The 23524-nt window shown below is 40.6% G+C and overlaps 1 protein-coding gene across 2 annotated transcripts in view; it reads right to left on the reverse strand.

The window, feature by feature from the left end:
• CHCHD3 (coiled-coil-helix-coiled-coil-helix domain containing 3) overlaps positions 1–18833 on the reverse strand; it is a 269949-nt gene extending 251116 nt beyond the window's left edge. The window contains exons 1-2 of one of the 2 annotated variants that reach the window (XM_070423916.1): positions 18600–18833; positions 7093–7180 (exon numbers count right to left, since the gene is read on the reverse strand). In XM_070423916.1, coding sequence (XP_070280017.1) covers positions 7093–7180; positions 18600–18680 — 169 coding nt within the window. In that variant the 5' untranslated portion in view covers positions 18681–18833. The remainder of the gene's footprint in view (positions 1–7092; positions 7181–18599) is intronic. The other variant, XM_070423918.1, reaches the window with a different exon arrangement.
• Between the last annotated feature and the right edge of the window lie 4691 nt (positions 18834–23524).

Here is a 23524-nt window from a genome sequence, read left to right on the forward strand (position 1 = left end):
CTAGGCCCCAGACGATGCCCTCAAAGTCTATCAAATGCCAAGAAAGGCAACAAATATTGTTAACCAAGCATTATTACTAATGGCATATTACATTTACATCAAAAATACTATTTTTATCTATTGTCCGTCCTATGCTATATGATCTATTAGAGCTGCTTATATAACCAATGCCTGATTTTATTTTATTTTATAAGCCTTAAAGCATGATTATACAATTTTTACCTTACAGTTGTTATCTCTTTGTAGCTTATGATATATTATTGGTGACATCCATGACATTCTTGATTGTTATGCCCAATAACAACACTTGTTCTATAAGAAAACAATCCGCTATCCCACAATTCACTTTAGTGAATCTACTACAGCAAAAAATGGAGTTTCTTTAATAGAGCTTCTCTTTTCCCTGTGGTCACTGAGGGACTTCCTTCCAGCTCCTGAATCCTGTGACCCATGGCATTACTAGATTTCTGATCTAAGTGTGCAGCGCACCTAGCAAAACAGCTGCTTCTTCTAGTAACTCTGGAACAAGCAGGGAATCTCTGACCCACTTGATTTCATTCGACTTGGAAGCACTAATGGAAAGTAAATTATGCTACAGTAGTCACAGCACAGGGGCCTCTGAAGGTATAATAAGCATCTGAGGCCAGTGGTCAATCAGTCAACCAAGAAATCCAAGCTCTAAGTCACAGAACTACTGATAGTGTGACACTAGCATTTCAGAACCTACGAAGCTGCTCTCTCCATAATTCCTTTCCTCCCCTCCACTGCCGCAGCCTTTCCTTCTCTGCGTGACCCCCCTTTCCCCAGCCAAAAGTCCGAGGAATATTTACCTCATTGTCAATGATCCGTTGTTCCATTTTTTAAAGTTTCCTATGCTCTCTTCTTAATTTTAAAATAAGGTGAGTTTAAGTGTGTGCTGGTTTCTCAAAATTAAATACCACAAAAAGAGTGATGAGTCAAATAGCACAGAGGAAAGTGCCCTGGCCCAGGAGAGAAAGGACTGAAGTGTGAGTCAGGGACTGCCACTAACAAGCCATGTGGCCTCTGTCACCAAATCCACTCGACACTTCTGTGCCTCTGCCACTTCTCCCTCGATCATGTGGCCTCTGTCTTCCCTGCCTGCGCTTCCCAACTCCTCCTGTACACGATCCTTCCAAAGCCCACTGGTATCATTTCACCTCCCTGCTCAGGAATCGTAGGTTGTACCCTACACTGCCTCAAACAGTTAAGGGCAACCATTTTTTTGCTATAGAGCCAATTATGGCCAAATAAAAATGCTTACGGGGTTGCTTATCTTATTCATGAAAATGGTTTTACGTAGTACTGTGGTGAAAACATATTCTTACCATTAGATTTGTTTGTTAAATATAAAAATATCAATGAGAAAATCAGCACTGCATTTTGGGCTATAAAAATGTCACTAAGCCCTGGTGGAGTTGGTTGGAGCGTCGTGGATTCAATTTCCTGGTCAGGACACATACCGAGGTTGGGAGGCAACCGAATGGTGTTTTTCTCTCACATCGGTGTTTCTCTCCCCGGCCCCTCTCTCTCTAAAATCAATAAACATATCCTCGGGTGAGTATGAAAAAAAAAGTTATTAATATCTGAGCATATTTAAAAAGTAGCAACAAATGCAACTTTTTAAACTTGCATCCTAAAATTAAACAAACTTGCTCAGTAGCCACTGGGCCCCACAGTATAAAAGTAAGCTCCTTAACTTGCCCAACTTGCCCACCCATGAGATACCTCCATGCACTCTTTATCTGAATTAACCTGGTCTGTGTACCGCCTCTGCCAGGAACACAACACCCCCATCCCTCTTATCCTCAAGGTCTGGCTCAAGTCCACTTTCCCTGATGGCCTGCCTGCCCCTGCTCTTGACCTTCTTCCTCTGAATCCCTAAAGCACTTGCTAGGTCTCTTATATATTTTATGTCACTTACATATTCATTAATCTACTCAAAAACATTAACTAAGCAGGTGAAGGGTACTACACTAGTCTTAATTTACTACACAGTAATGTTAAATACATGCTTTCACCAAACGAATAGCTCTTGAAGTCAAAACCACGGCATGCTAATACTTGTTGACTGATGAAGCAAACAGCAGGAGTTCAACCATCCATTAAAGGTAGACTGTTTATGGATTTCTTTTTAAGAACCAACTACTAACTAGAGAATTTTATTTAAATCACACCTTTAAATCGATATTGTATATATTTCTTCCTTTTAGGAATTGTCAAGCAAATTATCTATTACAGCACACAAAAATAAGTGGAGAGTTGAGACACTGGTATCAACAAATTTTCAGATTATTAAGTTAGAAACCTTGATATCACCACTTCCTTCAGTTCTTGTAACTCAAGTCAAAGGAACAAGCACAGCTTGTTTACGGTGACCTCTCCCTACAGTGTTATGTCTAAATGAACCTTAAAGAGCTGCTATGACCCAGCGAGCCCACTTCTGGAAATACATCCTCGAAACCTGGAAACACTGACTTGTAATAATACATGCATCGCTATGTTCATTGCAGTGATATTTAAAATAGCCAAGATTTGGATGCAGCCCAAGTGTCCATCAGAAGATGAGTGGATAATAAAGCTGTGGTGCATCTACACAATGGAATATCACTTGGCATAAAAAAAAAAAAAAAGAAGGATATCTTACCTTTTGTGACAGCATGGATGGACCTGCAGAGTATTACACTAAGTGAAATTAAGTCGGTCAAAAAATACAAATACCATATGATTTCACTTATGTGTGGAATCTAATGAAAAAATAAACTAACAAACAAAATAGAAACAGACTCATAAATACGGAGAACAGACAGACAGCTGTCAGACTCATAGATTCAGATTGATAGCTGTCACAAGGGAGGAGGGTTGTGGGGCTCGGTGAAAAAGGAGAAGGGACCAAGAAAAAAAAGAAAGACAAAAACTCACAGACACAGACAACAGTATGGTGATTACCAGAGGGAAAGGGGGTGGGGGAAAGTAGAAGAGGGAGGACACTTGACTCGGGGTGGTGAACACACAATATAATATACCGATGATGTATTATAGAATTGTACATCTAAAACCTATATAATTTTATTAACCAATGTCACCTCAATAAATTCAATAAAAATTAAAAATAAATAAGTAAAATCAAAAGATGGCAAGATGTTAATGAAAAGGTAAGATTATAACTATGTGTGATGGCATACCCTATGACAGCCAAAAGAAAAAAAAAATTCCCTATTATAAAAGCAAACCATTATAGTTGAGATAACACATTACACAGCAAAGAATCTGAGGCAGCAAGGACACAGTTAATTTCTTTAGAGCACATTCATTTATTAAAGTGGCATTACAATCTGCCATGTGTCACACAGTATATTATTTTGCCTGAACATGCAAATACTTATTGCAACGAGTCATTGATCTGGTTCAAGGTTTGGCAAAAAATAGTTTCAGTAAACTCTTTAGAGTAACTCACTTTCTTACAGAATAAATTATATTCTTAAAACTATATATATGACAAAAGTTGGTTCCTATATAATAAATTCTAGGAATCTCCCTCCATCAAATCCACTGCCCTACATTCACACATATGAATAGCCGAGGGCTGATATGAATTACAGTTTTGTGAGGAAGAAAGCATTTTGATAAATATTAGAATTTCAATTCACATTTACTATATAATTCACTTGACACTGAAAAATGTAGAAAAGGTTAGTGACATTTTTATCAATGTATTTTTGTAGACTTAAAATATTATTCTGTAACACATATAAATTATACATCTTATGAAATCTATTATTGAGTACTAACAAGACCCCCAAATGAGACAAATACTGAGGAGAACAAACTTTGAGACTTTCTACTTTTATACACATTTTTTTTATTCTGAGGAAGAAGAAATCTTTCTTTATTAATTTGCACAATTGTAGTCTAATTGCATTCTTATCCTGAAGGCAAGATCAAAATAGCACGGCACATCTTCATTCTTTTCTAGGGCTGGGTTGGAGAGGGTGAGAGAAATGTAGTCAAAGAACCTGCACTATTAGTTTTGTTGAGTCTTTTTCACGTGGTGCAGACGGAATTTATCTGACACATGAGGGTACACAGGTGTTCCCCAGCGACTCTGAGTCTAAGGAATCGATACCTCCAGCACACTTGTGACGTGCAGTTAGGAAGCTGTGCTAAAGACTGAGGTGAAGATAGTACACCTGAGGGAAATCTTCCTTGGTGTTTCCTCTCACCCACAACCCTGGGGGAGCTGGGATGTGGAAAAGGCAGAAAACAAGATTCACAAACACACAAAGCCATCTAGCTCCATAACCTCAGTCACATCATTAAAACCATCCGAGGAAGGTCACACTGCCGAACATTGATGCAGGCTAGACTAGGGCTGTGCAATAGAGCTACCTGTGACAATGAAAATGCCCTGTACCTGCACTTGCCCAATATGGTAGCCACTAGCCACACGGGTTTACTGAGCACTGAAATGTGATCAGTGCAAGTGAGCAGCTGAAATTATTTTATTTCGTTTTAACTAACTTTAATTTAAATCTTAAGGCCACAGGTGACCAGTGGCTAGCATTTACAGCGCAGTTCTAGCCTGACTAACAGAATACAAGGTGGGGCTCAAAGAGTGTTCAGTGCCCAGGCTGGTCATGAACCAAAGAGTTCATCAGTCATGTCAAACCCAGCAAAGGGAAGGGGTGGATTCCTCAGTACAGCCAGATGGTCACAATGCCAGGGCCATGCTCTGCAGGCCACACCATGAGCATTTACAGAAAGCCTCCCCACCCATATCCACTCTCTCAAGGGTCAGATTAAGAAGCCAACCAAGAAGGAAAACACTTTCTCTCCTTCAAGTCACTATTGAATGACAAACCAATACAACAACAACAACAAAAAAGCTATGAGCATCAACAATCACTTGTAGATAGAAGGTTTTTTCCTGAACTCAAGCAGAACATCACTACAAGGCAGCTCTTCCCCTCCAACTACATAGTTTCTGTCACATCCCTTCTACAAAGGGAGCAAGGTGTCATTCAAATTACAATAAAACAGAGTGGTTAACATTTAACAGCATTTGCTCTGGAGTCTAACAGGCTGAACTCAACTACCACCTCCACTGCTTACCAGCTGTATGTCTGTGAGCAAGACATTACTTCAATCACTTCAAGTCTCAGTTTCCTTCTATGTAAAATGGGTTAATAACAGCACCTTCCTCAAAGGATTATAAGGACTCAATGAGATATGATATATCAGACTTAGCAGAGTAGCTGGCATGTAATAAACACTATTTAAGTAATATTTATCAGCATTTCATTATCATCATCCTATCTCCTTAACACATTAGGTAAAAAAAAAAAAAATCTACCTAGAACAAATTATATTTCAGATCAAATCCCAATTTTAACAATATCCATATATCAAGGTGATGTTGGAAAAACAGAAAAAGACAAGTCATGGTGTGTCTCAGAAGCCAAAGAAAGTAGTTAAAATTATATTCTATGTACCACTGCGTTCCACCACTGGGATGAGACATGAACTAATTTTTTTTTAAAGACTGCCAAGGCCCCTGTGTGCAAGGCAAAGCTTAAGGACACGAGAGTGGAAGCAGGAGGCCAGTGAAGAGGCCTCTGCAGAAGACAGGTAAAGAGAAGCTGGTTACCTGGACTGGAGCTGCGACAGTGGAGACAGGTGTGAAAGCACTATTCACACTATATCTGGAGATGCTATTGACAAGACTAGCTATGTCAGAAGTAACAGAGGAAACAGGATGAACCCCAGTTTGGGGCTTGACTACCTGTACCATTCACTGGGAAAGACAGAGAGAACTGTGGAAAGGGAATAAAAATGGGGGGTGGGGGGAGCTTTGGCTAGATTAAGTGGAAGATCTCCAAGTGGAGACTTCAAGTGGGTAGATCTCTCAGTTGAGTTGCATGGAGAGGTCAAAGCTATGTGGAATTTGGGGAGTCAGAGCATCTACATAATTATTCAGAAGGTGAGATTACTTAGTGGAAATCAGCAAAGGAGGCTAGACTAAGGATGCAAGTGAGGGGAGAGGAAAACCAGAGTGGAGCCCAGAAGCCAAAGAAGGGGTTTCCTGCCAGGAGGGAGTGGTCACGTTCTATCCAACATTAATGAACTGTGAAGCCTTCCTAATGCTCCCACTAAACGAGAAGTTTCAAAGGGGCAGGAACTATTTCTTCTCTATCTTGGTACCTTCTGCTGTAAACACATCAGAAGCTGAATTCATGGTTACGACTTAATGATTATGAAAAGTGAATGGCATTTGGACAGCATCTCACTTTTCTCAATGTATTTCAGTCTGTAGCCAGATTTACCACACAACCCCTAATAAACACAGAAAATTCTCATTTAGTCCACAATTAACCATCCTGACTATTTTCTCATTGCCACTTCACCAATAAACCACATGTCCATTCATTGGATTGGGCAACAAGAACAGTGCCACACACAGCAGGTGCTCAATAAATATTATCTGGATGAGCAGATGGATCAGGTAGGGGAGAGGAAAGGAAAGAGAAATACTCACTTATCCTGCATGATCCACAGATAAAATGAGGCTTAAAATTCCCTATGTATTTCATTTAACACCATATTTTCATCAATAATTAAGACTGACTATAAAGAAGTAGACTGTTTATAAACTTAGAAAATAAATGTATTAGAAAATAAACTCATGGGAGATAGTTCACAATTTGGAAACAGTAAATCAATACTTTCTAAATTGATTTTTTAAATAAATATTTACTATTCAATCTCTAATATCTCTGTAAGTAATCCACTTTACACAAAAAAAGATAACGAAATAACCTTCCAAAGACTAACAGAGGGTTCAGGAGCTGAACGAGAAAAAACAATTTCCAAAACACTATTTGAAAGCAGACTCTTCTACTTTTAGTTCAAAACACTTTAAAAGAAACCCTGATCCTGATGTCTAATATTCCCTAGAAAAAGCAGAACATCCAAATAACGAAAGAGAGATGGGCCAAAGATCTTGATTATCGAATGAATTTTTACGACTTCTGATTTGTCTACCAAAAAAATTCTAATATTAAAGTTCTGAAATACCTGAGGCACCATAAGCACCAGAATATCGGTGAGACTTCGAGCCTGATGGAGATGTTTCCTTCATACGATCAATCACATTTTCCGAAAGCTGAAAAAGCAACATCAAAATAAAATCAATTATAAAAGAGCAAGAAAGAGAGCAGTACAACAGCATCCAAGTAATTTAATCATCCATATCAATACATAATGAATGGCCTAAAGAAATTAGGCTAAATCTAATAGCTATAAAACTAAAAGCAAGTAAGAACAGTTTTAAAATTTCAAGATGCACCCCACAGCACTACTTTTTATTTCTTCTAATGCACTGCTAATTGCTCATTATAAATAACTTCTCCTCATTTTATACTGTGCACTAAATGGTAACCTCTGAGAAAATGCAAGCCATCAGAACTCCTTTGACTTGCTTCCCCCAATCCTACAAATTAATGTATGCATGCAATGTGCCTTAGCTCCTTCCTTCCCTCCAGTCCCAAAGGAAATGGTCTGGTCCTCCCTCCTGTTCAAGACTAACCACAATCAGTCTTCAACAGATCTTATTATGCACCAACTATGTGCCAGGAACTAAGCTAGACTTTAGGTACTTTGCAATTACCAAGTTGCTTAAAGTAAAGAAGAAACAGGAAATCATTAGACATCCTATATAATAAAAGGCTAATATGCAAATCGACCAAATGGCGGAACAACCGGTCACTATGATGCACACTGACCACCAGGGGGCAGACCAGTGGTCAACGCAGGAGCTGCCCCCTGGAGATCAGTGCACTCCCACAGGGGGAACACCACTCAGTCAGAAGCCGGGCTCACAGGTGGCTAGCTCAGCGGCAGTGGTGGGAGCCTCTCCCACCTCCGTGCAGCCCTAAGGATGTACAACTGCCAGCCTAGGCCTGCTCCCTCAGTCAGTCTGACATCCCCCGTGGGCTCCTGGACTGCAAGAGGGTGCAGGCCGGGCTGAGGGACCCCACCCCCCACCTCCCAGTGCACAAATCTCGTGCACCAGGTCTCTAGTTTAAATATAATATGAAGCGTGCTACTCAAGACAGATGGTCTGTGATGAAGTACTCAGAAAGCATAATGGGTGGGGCATCTAGGTAGGCTTTGGGAGTGTGGCTGGGCATGGGGCTGGGAAGCTGAATAGGACTTAGGAAGAGGAGTAGGATAAGAGTACTCCAAAAGGAAGGAATAACAAATAGGCGGTTGGCAATAGGGTGCAGGCTCTGAGGAACACTCAGGTTAGAAGATTTGAGTCATCATCCCTCAGTTCTATCATATCATCCTTTTTCATTTTCTTTATAGCACTTACCACTACCTGATGCTTTCTCGTTTACAGCCTGCCTTTCACACTAGAAAGAAAGCTCCATGAAAGCAAGGATGTGGCTATCCTGTCTACTATGTTATCCCCAGAGCTTCAATAAACCTGGTTAACTGAATAAATGGTTAAATAAATGAATGGAACAATATGAATGAATAAAACAATGGCTGAAGCAGGAAGCTGGAGAGGGGGCTTAGTGAGAGAAGATGGAAAGAGGATTAGGTTTGAATACTCTTAGTAAGCCCTTCAAGTTAAGGAGTTTGAACTTGATCCCGGGGCAGACTGGGCACTACTGAAGGATTTAAGCAGGGTAATGACACAATCAGACTGACATTTTCAAAAGATCACTCTAGCTACAGTGTATAGAACAGATTGAACAGGGACAAGAACAGAAGCAGGAGGACCAATTAAGAAGCCATTAAGCATATGTCCACACAAAGACGAGCACAGGAATGCTCACAGCATCATTATTCATAATAGCAAGAGTGAAAACAAACAAATGTCCATCTACTGGTGAATGGATAAACAAAACATTATATTTCCATACCATGGAATACAATTCAGCAATAAAAAGAAATAAAGTTCTGATATATGCTACAACATAGAAAAAACTAGAAGAGAATTAAAGGGAAGGAAGCCAGACACAAAAGGCCTCAGATCGTCTAATTCCATTTCTATGAACTACCCAGAAAAGGCAACTGGATTTAGACAGAAAGTAGATAAATGGTTGCCTAAGACTGGGGTGGGAGTGGGGATTAACTGTAAATGGGCATGAGAGAGTTTACTGGGGTGAAGAAAGTGTTCTAAAACTAAATTATGGTGACAGTTGCACAACTTTGTAAATTTATTAGAATGTGTTGTATACAGAAAACAGATAAATTTAATAATAGGTAAATTATCTATATATATAAAAGCCTAAGTGACCATTACGACTGGATGACTGGACAACCAGATGACCGGCCAGTAGCTATGATGCGCACTGACCACCTCCAGCAGCAGGCCAACCTCCCACGGTCCCTCCCCCAGCCCCAATCGGGACTGGGCGAGATGGCCCCAATTGGCCCCGATCACTGGCCAGGCGAGGAACTCCCCCCGGCCCCCCAGCCCCTCGTGCACAAATTCGTGCACTGGGCCTCTAGTACCATGATAAAGTTGTTTTGAAAGAAAAAAAAAAACTATTATGGCAATCCAGGAAGAACACATCCAAAAGATATTTAGGATTCAGCACAGCTAATATTCACTGGGTGCTTACTGTGTGCCAGGCACAGCCAGCTTAAATAACTCGCCCTGGATTTTACAGTTCACTAGGAGTGAAACCAGGATTCAAACCCAGAAATCATGGGGCTTGACTACCTGTACCATTCACTGTGAATCTCAAGGTCACACTCAGAAACTCGGTTTCATGCCAGATTCAGTGTCTGACTAGGTGTGGGAGTGAAGCAGAAGTCACCAAGCATGACACCCAGGTTTCTGGGTCAAGTAAATGGGTGGTCCCCTCCTGAACCCTCAAAGACCTGCTTCCAATTTCCCTTCCCTAACCCAATACAGCAGTGAAAGTGTTCTGGTAAAAGTCACCACTGGCCACACAAATAACCTTTATGTTTATATTTCTATAAAAAAAACTTTTCTATTTCTATTTATAAAGCACTTAATTTATGTGGGTTCCCTTTGGCATCTAACACCTTTGAATCCCTCTTCTGGGAACCCCTCCCTTGGCTTTTCTGGCATCCCACTGCCTGGCTGTCCTAGGACTCTGGCCACATCTTATCTCTTTTGCGGGCATCCTCTCCCTGCCTACCCTTAAATACTAGAGGGGCCCACACCCTGTTGTTTACCTTTATTTTCTTCTCACTCTAGTGCTCTTGCTGGTACTCTCATTCACTCTTTACTTTTAACTGTTATTGATAATGAATAAATTCTAAATCTATTATCTCCAGCCAAGACCTGTATCCCAGAAGACAAACCTATACATTGAATTGCTTTTTGGACACCTCCCCTTCAGACTACAAGCAGTCCAACTGAACATGTCGCAAATTGAATTGGTGCTCACCAAAAATCTCCTCTTGCATTCCTAATCTCATTAATGAGACCACCTCCACAGAATTTCCTAAATCAAAACGTAGGATAGTCTTCGACTCTTCTCTCTCCCTCATTCTTAGCCATGACTTCCTAAGCCCCTAAATATTTAATGAATCCATCATCTCCTCTCCAATCCCGTGTCCCTTGCTCTAATTCATGGACCATCGATAATCCTCCTAAAATACAAACCTGATTACATTACTCCCTGCTTCAAATCCTGCAAGTTACCTTCTGTCGACAGGAAATTCCAAATTCCTTGCATGGTGTTGAAGACTTCCTCATCATCTAGTTTTATGGCCTAACTCTCCAACCTCAACTTCTATAGCTTTTCCCGTAATACTTCAAACCCTGTTCTCCGCCCATACTGGCTTCTTGTTTATTGTCTTCTCTTTGCCTTTACACACACCTACCTGCCTTTGCCCCTCCCTGGCACCTTGGGAGGGAATCACCTTTCCAAAAATCCAGTTCAAAAATCCCAACACCTTCTCTCACCAGTTTCCCATTCCATCCCAACACTGCCTAACCAAAGCTACCTTCCCTGTGTCCCACCCTGCACAAATCTCCAACAGGCCTTTCCACAAAATTCTGAGTTCCTATATGTTATGTTCACTAGACCAAGCACTAATTGAGGCCCTTGGGATACATCAGTGAACAAAATAGTTTCTACCTAAACAGTTATTTACATCTCAGGATCTAAAGCAGAATGATGGTGAGACAATAAAGGAAAAGACCACAGCTCTAAAGGAAAACCCCATGACTCCTGCCCTGGGAGAGAAATAGAAAGGAGAGTGCCAGGGGACTTTCTATTTGAAGATGCCAGGGCTAGGTGCATCTTTTCCAGCAACTGAAAGCCACTGAGCCTGCTGCTAAAACTCTCCTGCCAAGCTGAAATACATCTTGGGAAAAACCCTTTAAGACTAACTCCAATCCTCTCAAGTCGAGAGAGAGAGAGAGAGAGAGAGAGAGAGATCGATCCTGAGTAACATCCAGTTATGAGTAACATCAGGACCACAAGCAGTAACCCCCAACCTCTACTCCAGTGCTTTCTCCACTATTAAACAATGCACTCCTTCAATCCCACATGATAAAAATATCACCACTTCCTCTCAAGGAGATAAAATAAACCTTAAGTTTTAGAGTCATAAAGCTAGTTTAATTGCTATATCATGTACTACATAATATATATTATACTAATACAGTATGTTATACAATGTATGTTTATAGTATATATGTATTTATAGTATATATTACTATACTGTTATATACAATATATACTATATACAATATACAATATGTACTATAAACTACATATCTAATATAGTTTGTGTTTAAAGCTAATATATATAAAGCTAATATGACAAATATAATTTTATATTTGAATTTATATATCTCAGGTCAAAGTCAAAGAACTACAACTACACTATAGATATATATACTAGTATATATAGTTAAGCTAATCAGAGGTGCATGTGCTTGCTAAAAATCAAGCCCTAGCTATACACCCTCACCTGTATTGGAGACAAGCCACCATAGTTCTAAATACCACTTCATCTTCGTCTCACCAAAATCCAAGCCTTGCTATTGTCTATTGCTACTTTCAAAATGAATGCTACAAAAAATCCTCCAACCCCCAAATCAGCCTCAAAAGTATCATTTCTTTAAGAGTAAAATAAAAAGCTTGCCCAGAACAAAGGAAAAAAACACTGGCCACCTCCTAGCTACAACCAGCCTAGGAAGGCACCTCCATGGGCCTCACTGTCCTCTTATGAAAACTGGAAATAATGCCGACGTCTGGAGTTATAGGAAGGATGACAGGTGCGTCGAAAACTCTAACATCCTCCACAAATATTTGGTAATTACCAATACAGCTCCAGTCGCTGGGATTTCAACTGAGCCTTCATCTTGGTTTCCTCTCATCGGCTCAGCCTGAGTTGTGTTCTGAGCTCCTGCTCTACAGCAAACAGAAGAACAGGCCGCTAGCCATTGCATTGAGTTCTGGGATAGCATAGAAGGTGCTAATTGTTCCTTATCTATGCTCTCTGTGTAGTAAAAGTGCAATGTCTCTTTCAGCCTAATCACTAATTATTTCTTGTTTTCATTTTTGTCAAAAATAAACTGTTTACTTAAATGTCAAATTCAGAACATTTCCAACTATGGTCTTTGGTTATGTTTTTTAAGTAAATTTATAAGCATGTCCTTCAAAGGAGCACACTTCATTTTTTGAGTTGATAAACATGCTGTAGGGTTGCCTTATTGAGAGTCAACCTCTTTTTTGTTGTTACTGTTCTTAAAATCATTCCTAAGTGCATTCTCAGGTTTTTCCCTGGGAGCAGCAATGGCAGCCTCCCATTGACTTACCCTCTCCCCAGTCCACTCACAGCTTCATGGATACAAGCAAGAACCATGTTATCCTTTGGATCTCATGTAAATACCTGCTGAGCTGACCTTCCAGACCTGCACACTCACCTGCTCCCCTCTGTGGACTGTGATACTCACTGTGAAGCAGCTGCCAAGATTTAGAGATGCTGGCCAGGGTTATACACAACATGTAGCTACAGAACAGCTCTTCTTTGTGATTGAAACTGACCCAAAATGGAGGTCAAAAGTACAACATAAGCTTCTGCAAGAGCCGGATAAGCAGCTTCTGTATGAGACGCAACTTCTTTAGGAAACACCTTTGCTTACAGAGAACTTTCCATAAAGGTCTACAGCTACTGTACCTGGTTTCCAGGCATCTCTGGAATCCTCATCAAGGCAAATACCAAGTTCGACTTACAGAAACTATTTGTAGCAAAGAATGGTGAAATAACCCACATATACTCATACACATTAATGCTAGAATTATGCTCTGAGGTCCATGGATTCAGGAGTCTAAGGATTAATTCTTCAATTGTATGCAAAACGGTCTGCTTATTGCATTGTTCTGGGCAGATGTACAGCAGTCTATGAATGAACAGAAGTTAAGAACCTCTGTTCTAATGCAGGGAGAAGAGAAGCAGGCCTGCCCGCACAGCAGAATTCAGTCCCCTGACTTTGGTTATCCACCCCGTTCTCTATTGCTCCTGGAAACAAATCTAAGTAAATGGGGCTGGCCAATTTGGGGTACGTACTGATCACCACACCATGTGCTCCAGAGAAGAGGAAAATGTGTCTCTTCCCACCCACCTTGGCTGTTCTTATCAAAAATTCACACAAATACACCTCCCACCAACCCAGAATCCAGTATTTCTCAGGAACAGGAGACTGGGTGAGACAGATAAAGTATTTCTACTTCCAAGGAACAGAGTAGAAGGAGAAAGAGAGTCCTTTTAAGTTGCCATTCTCTAAGACGGAGAGTTAGAACCACATGAGGCAGAACCATTCAAACCTTCACCTGTGCAATAGTTTTTCTCATCTTCTTCCAGATGTCTTATCAAATCAATTAAAGGACTCAAACCCGTTTTCTCACTTGGTCTTCCTTCCATGCAGCATAGGTCATTTTCTGTGAGAGGACCGGTTTTCTTTACAATTACCATTTTAAGACATAGGCTCCAAAAATTGCCATTATTTTTTGTGAGAAATTACTCCCAAATACTTACCTATGGGCATGGGAGGAGGGAAAATGCCATTTATATAATGTAATTTTCAGCTTATGTTTGTAGGTTGTAATTTTTAGCTTAGGTGTACAGTTTGTAAGTTGTATTTCTTTGTATTTGTTATTAGTGGGAAATGTGAACTTCTACAGTCTGTATAAAATCCAGAAAGCTGAACATGGTACAATGCCCAAAAGACTCATGGAAAGGAACCAATCATCTACCAGTTAACTGGTTACCGGGACAACACTCCTTAACATTCCAGTGACTGACTGGATTTGCAGCTTCTATTAATGTACTTTCTCCAGGAGCCTCAAGAACATCCACATGAAATAACCTCTTCATTTAGAGCAGCGGTTCTCAACCTGTGGGTCACGACCCCTTTGGCGGTCGAACGACCCTTTCACAGGGGTCACCTAAGACCACCCTGCATATCAGATATTTACGTTACGATCCATAACAGTAGCAACATTACAGTTATGAAGTAGCAACGAAAATAATTTTATGGTTGGGTCACAACATGAGGAACTGTATTTAAAGGGCCAGAGGTTGAGAACCACTGATTTAGAGGCTCTGCACTGTCAGAGCTTCCTAAAGCACTAGTTGTGTCCCATGTAAGTAAGCAGAGTACCAGCTCCTGTGAATCTCAGCTTGCAACTTCAAGGCCAGGTGCAGAGTTAAGCTTATGCCTGGAAAGCATGATAAATATTAGTTTGAAAGTGATACTCATTGAAGTTGACATTTGCTCTGGAAGGGTTCACTCACAGCTCTGATGTTTCAGATAAACTTGTGAAAGACTGAGTAGAGGTACCCTTGCCAAGCAGGCCCAGCAGGTGCTCAGAAAAATCCTATTAAACACATGCAACATAATAACAATGCTTGGTCTTTCTTATCACAAGAAATTTATTTTAGACTTGCAGAGGAGGGCAAGGCAGGAGGGTGGCCTTTCATCCAACCTATAAGTTATTTCAGATTCAAAGTTAGAATCAGGTGTGAGAACACAGGTTATTTTATGGAAGTGTGGGGAAAGCTATCAATTACTAAGAATGAAGAAAGAAAAAACAAGACATTAGAAATACCATGAAAATAACACCTGATAGGTGAGAAGAAACTTTAAACTTAAAATTATAAGTAGGTCCTTTAATTTCTAGCTATTAAAGCAAGAAAAATCTAGGAAACATGATCTATTAATAAATGCAGCCTAGCCCTGGCCAGTGTGGTTCAGTTGGTTGAGCATCATCCTGTGCACCAAAAGGTCTCCAGTTTGATTCCTGGTCAGGGCACATGCCCAGACCGCAGGTTCGATCCCCAGTCAGTCGAGGTGCATACAGGAGGCAACAGATAGATGGTTTTCTCTCACATTGATGTTTCTGTCTCTCCCTCCCCACTACCTTCCTCTCAAAAAAAAAAAATCAATAAAAACATATTTTAAAATAACTAAACACAGCCTATTCCCCAAGGCCTCCTGTTGCTTACTAGATGTTACTCTTTGTGTATTACGATAAATGAAGATGAAATCAGTATCCTTATTAGTGGAACACAGAACTGGTTTTCCTGCAGTGACTGAGTCTGCTGAACTGTTGGTACACTCTCATTTCTTATGAGTGTTGCCATAAATGTTTGACAATCGGGCAAATTTGGAAAGTTTTCTTCAGCCACGTTGAACTAACCTATCTTCAATTCAACAGTGACGTTTGGGCCTCATCAGCACCACGTTTCCATCACCTGAAGACAGTGGCACACATAAAACTGGCATTGTTGCTTATCCTTCCCCATACCTCGGGGAGAGGAGATGACTGTTTCAAGCTAAGTATAATACAATTAGCTGAAAATATCTACAAACACCGAGACAACCATCACACAGGCAATCCGTTGCAGAACTCGGACTCTTTCCCAGTCCACACCTCTTCATGTGTACCTATGGGAGCACAATATAGTCTTACTTTTACCTATTATTTTAAGTTCATATCAGTTTACCTATCCAACCTCTGATCAGCTCTCGCTACAGCTACTACTCATATAAGTACCAAACGCTCTCAAAGTACTAGACACTGTGCTAGATGCTTACATACATTATGTCAAATTCTCACAAGCAGCACTGGATACCTAAGTATCACAATTAGGCTGCATTACCCAGGTGGACTGAACAGGGAAACACATCAAAAGTGGCCTGTCCAGAGCCACACAGCGAAGTGAGAGGCAGAGCTAGTACCAAACCAGGGTCTGCCTGGTTCTGAAGCCCATGCTCTCTCCACAAAACCACACAGCACTGCCGAAGAACCTTAGAACATTAGGTGTGGAAGGAACCCTATACAACAGCTGCCTTTTATTAAAAATCCACGACGTGCCAGGTGCTCTCAATACCTTACCTCATCTTCTTACCACAATCGCGTAGTGCTGGTTCAGGATAATGAAATAAGAACAAATATGAGACTTGTCCAAGGCTGTAGGTTGGTAAACGCCTAATCTGAGATTTAAACTGAGGTCTATTTAATTCCAAGTTGGTGTTCTTTTGATCAAGACCTCGAAAAAAATCGCAGTGGCCCCTTAGTACTCAACAATTCAACAGCGTGCCATTTTTAGAGGACACTGCGACGGGCTGAGTACGGCCACAAGAAACTTATGGCGCCACTAAACTCACAGGATTTCAAACCTGGAAGAGATTAGAGAGCGTAGTGCTGTCCTCAAGCCCCATCATTTTGCAGATGAGAAAACTGAAGGTCAGAGAGATTGCAAATCATCCTAGAAAAAAGGATTTGAAGCAACAGGGAGAACACTGAAAGGCCATTCCAGGTGAAGGGTGTATACTGCAGAAAAGCAAGCACAGAGGTCAAATGAGCATGGTGTGTGCTTGAACCAGAATAGATAACACGTACTCTGCAAGAAAGAAAAAATAAATAAGACACCTCCATTAAGTTGAGTGCCCAAAGGAAATAGCTCCTTTTGTGTTAAAAAAAAAAAGGTTTAAAAATAAAAGGCTTCTCTAGTCCATCTTCCCATTTTGATCTAATGCCTATCCCTACTATCACACTTATTTAACTTTACCTAACATTTGACAAGACTCTCTGTGCTGTAGCCAAATTCTCTTTTGATTTTGTTTGTTGCCATTACCATGTCTGTACTAGAGTATGTGAACATGGATTTATACATTTTTCTACCCAGTGTCTTCTCATCCAGAACTTACTTTGCTTTTCCTTGCTTTTATTTCTTTTCTACCCTTTGGCTTAGAACACTCAATGCCTAAAGGCAAGATTAGACAAATCTCTGTATAAAACTCAGAGTTTACAGTAATTGTTATTTTACTCCAAATGGTACCAATTAAACCACAAAAGCTCAAAGAATACAGCCTCTGACATCTTATTTTAAAATGGGGTTATGCCATTAATTAATATGCTATAAAGAAATGCTGGTCACAGACCAAAAATGGAGTTCAACAGTCTGAGTTTCTGTAAAGAAGACTTTAATAAAATTCTTCTCAAGGTAACAGTTTCAGAGTAAAAAGTTTTTAAACACTTTAAAGTACTCAATAAGTTTTATTTCCTAATCACAAATGCTAAAAAGTAATTAACACACATAATTCACTTATGCTGGGTGTGCAGTAACAGAGGAAGAAAAGTAAAAACGATTATAAAACTCTCAGAAGTCAAAGTGCTTCCTTTCACTAGACTCAGGCAGACTTCCACAAATGTGAGGCTCCAAGTTCAGGTGCAGGGGAGAAGTTAGCGCTGGGATACTGCCACCCTGGAGAAAAATCAAGTTCCCAGCTTATGTATCAAGCACATGGCTGGGGCATGGCATTTAAAAACTCCCTACAATGTCTGGGTGGGAGCTGACGGCGTTCCTTCCAGTGGTCTGAAAAACTGCAACGCTATCTCAAGCCCTATCAGGCTGGCAGGCACCTGTCCTGAAGCAACTGGGCCTCGTCCAGAACCAAGGCCTGACGGGCCACAGAGGAGGTGCCTGGGAAAGACGAGATGCCGAGTGAAATGGAAGGAGGGAGAAGCCAAAAGTCACCCGAGGCCAAAAAAGTCTCTGATGGAGGGGTGTGTGGGTGTGTATGTGCTGGGGAAATGGGTGGCATGAGATAAAGAGTACTATATGACAGAACAAATAAAGGGTTCCTTAAAATGCCACCTGGCCCCAAGAGAGGTAATGTGGGCAGTGCACAAGCAAGGTCCGGGTCCTGAACCCAGGAGAAATAAGACAAGCCCCATTTCACAGATGGGTACAGTGAGGCAGGGGTTTCAAATTAAGCCCCACAACGAGTGAGCAATACAGGCAACACTATACTGTAAGCCTCTGGAGGATCTAAATCAACCTGGCACTCCCCACCCAGCAGTGCTCTGCTCAGCACTTGGCACACAACCGGATCACAGCTCTGAATGAACGTCCCAAGTCTTGAAACTTCAAGCTTCTTTGCAGAAAACTCGGCTTCGGACCGGACAACACTGGGGGCCAGGAAGAGGGGAACCAGGCTGAGCGGGTCCCGGGAAGGTCGGAGGTTTGGGGTCCGAGTACTGGCCCTCCGCCCGCCCACTGTCACTCACCCGGATGCCCTTCACCACGGTGATGTTCTCATTCTCGTCCGCCTCGAAGGTGACCCGGCGTGTGCTGGAGGCCCCGCCCATGGCTGCTTCTGTCCCTGCAGAGCCCCTAGCGCGGACCCCCGAGCACTTCAGGCTCCACGCGCACACACGCGCGTGGACGTACCCGGACGCTTGCCTCGCACGGCGGGAGCAAGGCCACGACCCCAAGTAGCAAGGAGAAGGCGCGGGTCCTCAGCTCCCACCTCCTCCGGTCACGCTCCACAACGAAATGCCTCCGGTTGGTGGGAGATACAAACGGCCCGCCTCTACTCTGAAGGGACACCCGGATTGGTTGTTCCGGACCCGGATGCTATGGCAACAGGTGGTGTTTGACAGGGTTTCCGGAGCCCCTGGGTATAGTGGGAATTGTAGTCTCGATCTGGCGCCAGAGGTGCCGGGACAGCTCGCCCTTAATCTGGAGAGTGCAAGGGGAGTGTGGCATTCTGGGAGTTGTAGTCCTCACTGCCCCAAAGGCTTCTAATGGGGCAACTTCCCAGAAAGTTCATTCTTCTAACTACTGTAAACATAAGAAACATCCAAACCTGTAGGAATTTTTATGACTTTATTTGAGCCAAACTGACGACAGTCTCTGGGAAGCAAAATCTCAACAGAGTGAGGAAATGCTCAGGAGAATGACAATTTTGCAGTTTATTTTACACATTATAATCAAAGGAGGAGGCGTAAGGAGGGTACATGAAATTCATTAGTGGTAGATTAGGGAGGTGGGAGAAAGCAAAGAGAGGAAATGTCTGGGACTGGATAATGAGTCAACTGAAGAAATAAATACTTCTTTTCATTAGTGCATACAGGATAGTTAACAACATTTACAGCACATAGAGATGGTATCAGGGAACAGGGTAACAATGAGGGGTTCTGTGATCTCCTGCTCTGATGGGAGATGGTGTCCTTAGAGGTCTGGAAAAGAGGGGGATTACACTAACATTCCAAAGGTATGTTATCCTAGATGCAAAAAGACAATAGACAGGCTCAGTTAGGGTAAAGATTTACCTTTGTCAAGGAAGATAGTGGCCTACGACATAACTATCCACCATGACTCGATTATAGTTAAGAAGATTTACTTTCAGACCATCTTATGTGGTTACTTGAAGTCCCTGAGTTTGTGAAGTCCACCATGCAGGCCTCCCTTGAGCATATTAGGTTTAGTAAGTGGCCCACACTACTATCTTCAGTACCTTTCAACATTAAAAAGCAGTCAGCCACAACACAGCATGGCATCCTCTTCTTCCAAAGATACCACCAAAAAAGCAGTAACATTTTCCATCTCCAATTATGCGCTGATTTATTACTCCTGGAGTCTGTAGGACAGAGGCTGTTTTTTTCATCTCTGTATTCCTAATCAGTAGCAGGGTATTGGATTATTATTGCACATCATCATTTTGTTACTTTTAACATACATGTATGCAAATTGTATTGTGCTCCTTTGCAGTTCTGAGACTACATGCTACTTTGTACGAGTTCTAAAGTTGTACAATATGTTTTAACCTTTGTTCTACAGGGAAGTAAAAATCCAGAAATGATGTCTTTTGTTTCTTTGGGACCTCCCCTCCACAAACAACAACCTTTATACTTATTACCCCAATAGTACAGCACTTCTTGGAGGTTCTACATAAAACAGGTGCTCAAGAAATTCTTACCAAAATAATCAATTACAAAGGAAAGAGTTCCTTGGGAAATACAGAGACAAAGGAACCACTATATATTTTAAATATATTTATTTCCTTATAATATTAAATGTGTTCATTCAACCAAATACATATGATGAAGGCTAATCATGAATTATAGTGTGGTGCCTTCACTTTTTATGACACAGAAACATGTAAATGGTCTTATCAAGTAATCTAACAGTACTTTAGAGATGCAATACAGTATTTTTAACTATAGTGGATCTTGAAAGTCCTCATCACAAGAAAAAAATTGAAACTATGTATGAGGACAGATGTTAGCTAGATTTATTGTGGTGTTCATTTCACAATATATACAAGTATGGACTCATGATGTTGTATTCCTGAAACTAATGTGTATATGTCAATTATACATCAATTAAAAAATAAAATAAATAAAAATGCTTTAGGCCTTGTTGTGGCTCAGTTGATTGAGCATCTTCCTGTGCACTCACAGGTCGCCATTTGGATTCCTGGTCAGGGCATGTGTCTGATTTTTTGGGCTTGATCCCCAGTCAGAATGTGTGTAGGGATGGAGAGAGGGAAGCTGATTGATGTTTCTCTCTCTCCACCTCTCTTTTCCTCTCTCTCAAAAAAATTCAATAAATACATATTCTTAAAAATTACTTTAGAATTCATAATCTATTACAACCAACAAACAACAAAGAAAACTTCTGAGTTTTTAAAAAAAAAAGATATATCTTCTTATAAAAAATGCCTAATATAACAATATTGTTTTATCAATTTCAAAGTCAGGCCTACAGTCCCTCCTAAAGAAAACATGTTGTAATACCCAGAACCTATACTCTCTCTGACCACAGCTTATTAATGATCCTCTAACCAGCGGTTCTCAACCTGTGGGTCGTGACTCCTTTGGGGGTCGAACGACCCTTTCACAGGGGCCACCTAAGACCATCCTGCATACCAGATATTTACATTACGATTCATAACAGTAGCAACATTACAGTTATGAAGTAGCAACAAAAATAATTATATGGTTGGATCACAACATGAGGAACTGTATTTAAAGGGCCAGAAGGTTGAGAACCACTGCTTCTAACCCAAAGGCAGCATTTATTTACCAGAGAGCTATGAGCTAGAATGCAAACTTTGCCCAAACAAAAATCATAGCTAACATTTGAGCCAATCTGAGTCTCCAGTTTTTTTTCCCTTTTCTGTATCTCTACTTAAACTTGAAAATTTAGAACATACAAAAAGATAAGAAACAGAGAAGATATGATACTGACTCAGAAACATGAGGCATTGTAGGAAACTAAAGATAGGTGGAAGCATAAACTGTAAGAAGAATAAAAGACTTCCATTAGAAAAGAAGTAAAATTATCTCTATTTACAGATGATGTGTCATTAAAAATAGAAAAATCCCAAGAAATCCACTAAAAAACTATTAAAGCTAATAAAAACAAGTTTAGCAAGGTGCAAGATACAAGATCAACATACAAGAATTAATTGTATTTCTATATACTAGCAATTAACATGCCAAAATTAAACTAAGAAGTTCCTTTATGATAGTATAAAAGCTATTCAAATATCCATTAGCTGATGACTGTATACACAAAATGTAGTATATCCAGACAATGGAATATTACTCAGCAATAAAAAAGAACAAAGTACTGACATATGCTAGAACATGGATGAACCTCAAGGATATTATGCAAAACAAAAAATAAGCCAGACACAAAAATCCAGCAGTTAACTTTGATGCAGGGCAGAGAATTGAGCAGTAATTTGATTCTTCACAAATCTTAGTTTGGCCATTGAGCAATATTACCTTCAAACTCCTTCACCCTGAGTAATTTCATGCTTTCCCACCATGCTAGCGATTGGAAGTAATGGTGCAAACAAATAAACAAATGCTTTTGCTGTTAAAATGCCAATCATCTCCAATTTCCCCCGTCCTTGAAAGAAATCCACCTAGACTTCTAAATTACTCTAACAAGCAATTCCAGAAGTCTCAAGGTAGGAAGAAGGTTTTCACTACATACTCTGTTTTTCAATCCCAACTTTTTTTCTTTGATTTTTATTTATTGATCTGTGTGTGTGTGTGTGTGTGTGTGTGTGAGAGAGAGAGAGAGAGAGAGAGAGAGAGAGAGAGAAACATAAATGTTTGTTGTTCCACTTATTTATGCATTCATTGGTTGATTCTTATATATGCCCTGACCAGGGATTGAACCTGCAATCTTGGTGTATCAGGATGATGCTCTAGCCAACTGAGCTACCTGGCCAGGGCCTCAATCCCAACTTTAAACAAAAGTTTACCAAATGCAAAACCCTAGTGATCCCCCCTCTACCCTTTTCTTCACACATCACATGACTGTTCCTGATATACTAGCTGGAAGTGTAGGAAAAGATGTGTGAGAAGGAGGAGTAACAACAGAAAGACCATGACCTGCGGGATGAGGAACCAGGGAGGAGAGCCCTGGGTCTGGTCCCCAGCTAGAAAAGCTAATCCGTGTGTTGCTTACCCTCACTCCAGCTCTTTTCAGTAGCATTTAAACTGCACAATAGAGCACTCTGACCTGTGCTGAAATAGAATATAGATATAATGATCATGCTACATGAGCTAAAAATTGGAGCACATGCTCTGACTATTACTTATGTACTTATAGAGACAATTACATCAGTCCTTGAAATCAGGATCATCCTAGAAAATCTAGGACATATAGTTGCCATAGTTATAGCAAACCAATTAAAATCACTGACAAGTGCTCCTTAGGTAGCGCACACAATCAATATAAAGATTTTCTGCAAATATGGACCAAGACATTCGACAAGCTGTAACAGGACATCAGCCTTAAAGCTTTCCCACCAATTAAGAATCATACAAAAACAATGAGGCCCTAAAACTGTAGTGTTGTGTGTGTGTGTGTGTGTGTGTGTGTGTACATGTGCAAATGTGCTTATTGGACATATTTTGAATATAAGAATTTTGGGCAAGATACTTGAAGATATTAAAAATCCCCAAATGTCATGAAACAAGTCAGCAATGAATACATCATTCATAAATACCATATAACAATGGCACACAAATCATATTGTCTCCCTTTAGCATCTCATCACTGTTCAAGTAAAACTGTTCATTGCACTGCCTGTGCATCTAGTAAAATCATGAGTCAGAGATTCCATGTTACAGGAACCTCTCCATCTACCTTTGACTTCCGCTTAATGGTACCCTTTGCTACTAAT

The sequence above is a fragment of the Myotis yumanensis genome, unplaced genomic scaffold, assembly GCF_028538775.1.
Source record: "Myotis yumanensis isolate MYYU_CA2020_CCGP unplaced genomic scaffold, mMyoYum1.0.hap1 SCAF_9, whole genome shotgun sequence".
NCBI classification, from domain to species: domain Eukaryota; kingdom Metazoa; phylum Chordata; class Mammalia; order Chiroptera; family Vespertilionidae; genus Myotis; species Myotis yumanensis.